Raw genomic sequence first — 5,927 nt, 5'->3', positions numbered from 1 at the left:
AATCATATTTCCGTTCAAAAAATGTTGAAATAATCGGAACACTAATGGTTTTCTACCCGCAGTTGGTATCTATAATGTATTTCTACTTTAAAAGTACTTTACAGTATACTGATCTTAAGATGAAAGAACTGAAACCAGTGGAATATAATTTCAATAATTACATATGAGTTATAGCAAATAAATATATTGGTGTCAATTTACTTTTCCACTTCTTATTTTGTTTTGAAGATTCTAAATTGCACTTTTCAAAAACGTTCGCAAAACGTTTTTAAATAGCCTATTGCATCGGAATATGATTAAGGATATGTGATATATAATTCATAAAGTATCTATAATATGGAGCTAGTAACATTCGATTTTGTTATTAAAATAAAAGCTTCACTAAAACAATTCCATTGACTTTATTAAATGATTTGCTGTCCTGGTTTTAATTGACTTATCTAATAAAATGATGTAACTGTGCGCATATATACTTCATTCTGCCTTGACTACTGGTGGATAAAAGTAAAATGTTTCTTACCTTCATTATCTATGGAGCTGTTGTAATAAATTCAATATGCCATGGAATATCGCAGATAAAAAATAAAAGGATATTTAAAACAGAAGCGGGACAAAGAATTGTATCAAGCCTTTTCACAATAACAACTACTACTGTTTCTTCAACAGCATGTGCCAGTCTGTGTACCAGCGACAATGACTGCAAGACAGCAAGTTATGATGATATCACAAAACAATGTAAATTGGATTCCGACTGTAACCCAACGACAGAAAATTGGCAAAATGGAATTCTAATTCGATTAAGTGAGTAAATTTTACTGATCTTTTATTTGATCATGTGCTGATTTATAAAGATACGTTTTTTTTTCAATTTTATATGCAGATCTTTCATTAAATTTTATAACATACCGAATCTGCCGGGTTTTTCACCAGGCGAAATTTTAATTTTATCAAATGCTCATGACAATTTTTTATCGTAATTAGATTTTATGAAGCCTTATGGCTTCTGGGCTTTATAGGAGATAGAGGCGGACAAATATGCTTACATTTTTTAACTAAAGGTGTCTCTATAACTAAGTATTATCTTACAAATTCATTTGTCTCAACTAGATAAATGCGTTCGGTTTTTACCACTCTGAAATGCTGAAAAGGCAAAATTAGTTTAGATATTAAAGTCGAAATCATATTACATTTTTGAATTTCAGGTAACATTCCTGCTGATTGCTCTGGATTTCCGGAAGGAACTATCGACGGGGTCTACACAATTTCCGTAAATAACGACTGTATATATGTTTACTGTGATATGGTGGATAAATGGACGGTACGCTTTTTTAAAGTTTTGTTTAAGTATGACTTTTCAATTTTTGGTAAACGATTGAATTATGGATAATAGATAAAAGTTGTTTCACAATAGAAAAACAAGAAACTGATATTCGGTAAATTTATTTTCCACACACACGACAAAGAAAAAGATTTTTTCAAAATGAATTACCAAAATAAATACTTCTAAGTGCCAGAAGTAAGTCCATTTCAATTTGGTTTATTAACAAGCGTTATTTTTTTTTTTTTTTTTTTTTCATTACATAACCTATCTTACAGGTGATACAAAGACGACAAGATGGCTCAACAGATTTCTATAGAGACTGGTCGGATTATAAGAATGGATTTGGTAATCTATCAGGAGAATATTGGCTTGGTAAATTAATGTATACTTAAATAATTGATATTTGTTAAAACAGATTCATTTCAATGATTCGCATTTGTTCGAGTCTTAAATTTAATTCGGCTTGAAATAGAAAACTTTCGATTTTAGTTTTTAATCACTTTTCTACATAGCTTTCAGTAACTTCGAGTACTCTTATTTCGATGATTTTTGTCTATTGTTTTTATGTTAGTGGTTTTTGTGCCTCGTACCGATCTTTTGATTTAATCCAATTGCAACTGGTATTTATAGTTTGTTCTTATGTTGTGCTGTTACACCATTGTGTAATGTTAGGGGAGAGTTGAGCGCACAAGCACATGTCTAACCCCGCTACATTCTCAATGTGCCCGTCCCAAGTCAGGAGTCTTTAGTACAGTGTTTGTCATATTTGTTTTTCGTAAATTGATTTGTTATAAATTAGGCGTTATATTTCTCGTTTGAATTGTTTTCACAATTTTCGGGGCCTTTTATAGCTGACTATACGGTGTGGGTATCGCATTGTTGAAGGCCATATGATGGCCTTTAATTGCTTATTACCACTTCTTTTAACTCTAGTGAATAGTGTCTCATTGGCATTCATACCACGTCTCCTAATTTTTTTATCCAAATATGAGTTTAAATCTAGAAACAGATCTATAATCTTTCAAGATTCAATTCAAAAACTTCGATAGACAGACATAGAAATCAAGATTTACATACTTTCATTATAATCCCTTCCTTTTTGAAGTAGTTTGCTTTTATACGTTATCGGGTTTCTGTCCAATTGAAAACTCTGAACATCCCATTTTGTTAATACAGATTAGACCAATAAAAAAATATTCAAACAATATTCCAGTAAATCCAAGGCTGTGAAAAGTAAGAAATACAAATGAAATACCAAAGCATACTGATAAAATTAAAAGCCAAACAAAACCTGAACGACAACCCTCGAAACGCTTCATTGAAAACTCTTGATTGAGCAACATGTACTAGGCCTAACCGAATAAACTCTTATGCTCTAGAAGACAATCAAAGCGACGATGAAAAGTCGTATTTTGATGTCAGAATTACAGACAGGTGAACATTTGTGTGACTATGACAATCGAACATATACATGGTGATTGGTGACATTTCATAGCTGTGAACCATCCGTAAAAAATTCGAGATGATGACACCAACTTTACTATAAACATTTTTTATGTCATAAGTTCCTTATAAGCAACAACCCTTTATAAAATAAATCATAGATAGTTTACGTAAGCTTTGGAATATCAACCCGCAGATATATATATTGAATATGTATGTGATACTGAAATTATGTTTCTCTAATTTGCATGCTTTTTTCACATTTCTCGATCGGTGTGAGAAAAATATTTCTCATCTCTAGAGAAAACTTTGATCTCGGTAAATGGTTGGCCGAAATTCAATTATGACGTCAAATTTTCTTTGTTTGTTCTGAATTTTTTATTGTGACGTCATGAAAAAATGCGACCATACCTGGTGACGTCACATATCAAGAACACAGCCTTCTGCAAATCTTTGAAAAGGAAGGATAAACTTTGTTTAGATATCATCTAAAAATCATCAGAGAAACAGATTCTACCACTATAACTCGTGTATTACGATATTTCTCCACTCTCAACAGTTGAATTTTATTTATTTAAAAAGCTCGGCAAGCCTCGCGCTTTAAATATTGAAACTTAACTGTCTCGAGTGGAGAAATATTTTAACACACTTGGTGCAGTGGTGGAATCTATATTTCATCAAAGCGGAAAGTTTATAAAGAAATCACTTATTTTAATCTTACCATTAGATAAGAACCCACAGCGTTATGTTTTTTAAAGATAAAGAATGAGGCAGATCCAAAGATATCTTTGATGTCACTTATTTCAAGTTCACCATTTTTAAAACGAACTTCTTTTATATGCAACAAATGTTGACTTTTTTGTTCAATCTGTATATAACAAACCAATTAAAGGTAAAAATAGATTAATATTATATCTTATTTTACATCTATAGGTAACGACAACATTTTCAGTATTTTAAATGGAAAGTCGTATAGTTTAAGGTTTGACTTAGAAGACTGGTCTGGAGAGTGGCGCTATGCTCAGTACGAGATGTTTAGTATAGCGGATGAGTCGGCAGATTACGAATTAACATTGGCAGGATATAGCGGGGATGCTGGTAAGTTAACAGTTACTATCAGTATGATATGTTTGTATTAGCTGGTGGATTGCAAATTAAACTAAGCACAGTATAGTGGTAAGTTTACAATAAATATATACTATCAATTGGCCTATTTTAGTAATGGAATTACATATCAGCATACTTATTTATGTTATCATGGTATTACACACAATCGTAAAGCAATGTTTTATTCGTGAACTTTTGAACATTAAATCAAATGAAATAAAAGAGTTATTTCCATTTTCAGAAGGTACCTTGAAACGGTATGACAGGAAGTAAACTTTTTGCAGAACTCAATATAAAATTATTCATTATTATTTTTGGTAGAATATTTGAAAGTTGCATACGTTCTATGTGTATAGAAAACATAAAAAGAGGGAATACTTGTGAAATAAATGTGATGTTTTATCTTATTATACTTCATGATTGACAATTTTTTCTCGGTGTAACAATCTGCTCTAATACCTGCTCAACTATGAGCTATTTATATAGGAGGTATGAAAACTGGAAAACCTCGTTTTGTTGGTATCAACCAAAATTAAAATACAAATGAAAGTTCGGCGTGATAACAAAGTTTGTTCGATATGTCGATATGTTAATTTATATAATTAAATTAAAATAGTTCAATGCAATTGTCAGTTGTTATTTAAGATATTTGTGACATTCTTATATATACAAGAATACTTGAAGAGCTATATTATCAAAAGAAACATAAAATAACAGCCAATTTCTGTTTAGGACAACTTTGACTGAGTGAGTTGAAAGTGTTTTAAGTACTATCTTAATTTATCGACGGATAATTTAAGAAAGTATGTTAAACGTCATATCAGTAACGTATTCGATTCAAGAGTAAGTATACAATTTTGTGACATACATATGAAGGTGGATTTCCAAACCTGACTTTTTTTCGTACAAATATGACCTGGCATTAGGTTTATGTTAAGATATCATTTAACATTTTTGTCAGTCTAACTTGAAATCAAGTCAATGTATTTACTCCAAATAATGTATGATGTTGTAAATCATGCTAGTTATATCAGTTATTAAGAAATAAGAGACAGTCTCTAAAATGAACAAATACTAACAATTGTCTATGTTTAATTCAGGTGATTCCATGTTGGATAGTTATCAGCCATTAAATTTGAACGGACAGCGATTTTCCACAAAAGATCGCGACAATGATAATGATCCAAATGGGCATTGTGCTTTGACACAGAAAGGTGGATGGTGGTACAAATGGTGTACCTATGCTAATCCGAATGGACTTTACTTTCTTGGAAATGAGCCTGGGCACTCTGGTATCTACTGGTATCTATGGAATAATTCAATACCATTCTATCCCATGAAATCTGTTACAATGAAGATAAAACGTCTACCTTGAGGAAAAGGATCTGCTACAAATCGTTTGACGCCATAGACGATTTACCTGAATTAACAAAGTGTACTTTGATCTAAATTTCTCTTTATCACCTAATAATTTGTGTTTTCGTGATTCGAGCAACGTTCATTTCTTGTCAATTTTTTTTTGTTATTTTTTTTTTTTTTTTTTTTTTTATAATAATCCTTTTCATCGGAACTCCTGGGTGTTTTTGGGAGTTTTTTATTTATATAACATAAATGTGTCTTAACTTTTGTTGTCATAGGATCTTTAATAATAAAATTTGAATGCTACTAGCAGAAACAATTTCAAAAATCTTATGAAAATAAACAAACGATACTGAAGGGACATTCAAAACTTATAGAGTCGAAGAGAAACTGACAACGCCATGACAAAAAGACAAACAAGTCCACAAAATACTACAAAGAAAACTTAAAATGAGCAACATAAACCCTGTCAAAATTCCGGGGGTGATCTCAGGTACTCCTGAAGGGTAAACAGATATTGTTCAACATGTGTCACTCATCCGTCATGTTGCTCATGATAAGTACAAATTATTATGACCTCACAATCGACAAAGAGAGGACGGTGTGGTTACAGCAGGCACATATATTCCATAACGATCAACCCAACCGTGATGGCGTCTGTAAAAATTCCAAAGAGATGATTTCAGCTTTACGCTTG

At 31.5% G+C, this 5,927-nt stretch overlaps 1 protein-coding gene across 1 annotated transcript; it reads left to right on the top strand.

The window, feature by feature from the left end:
* The first annotated feature begins 414 nt into the window (after window positions 1-414).
* LOC127701648 (fibrinogen-like protein 1) lies at window positions 415-5,441 on the top strand. The gene is made up of 5 exons (XM_052205635.1): window positions 415-801; window positions 1,203-1,318; window positions 1,597-1,693; window positions 3,698-3,862; window positions 4,972-5,441. The coding sequence occupies exons 1-5, from the start codon at window positions 510-512 to the stop codon at window positions 5,244-5,246; spliced, it is 945 nt and encodes a 314-aa protein (XP_052061595.1). The 5' UTR covers window positions 415-509; the 3' UTR covers window positions 5,247-5,441.
* Window positions 5,442-5,927: the final 486 nt, after the last annotated feature.

The sequence above is a fragment of the Mytilus californianus genome, unplaced genomic scaffold, assembly GCF_021869535.1.
Source record: "Mytilus californianus isolate M0D057914Y unplaced genomic scaffold, xbMytCali1.0.p SCAF_5, whole genome shotgun sequence".
NCBI classification, from domain to species: Eukaryota; Metazoa; Mollusca; class Bivalvia; order Mytilida; family Mytilidae; genus Mytilus; species Mytilus californianus.
This window is presented reverse-complemented; position numbering and strand designations above follow the sequence as displayed.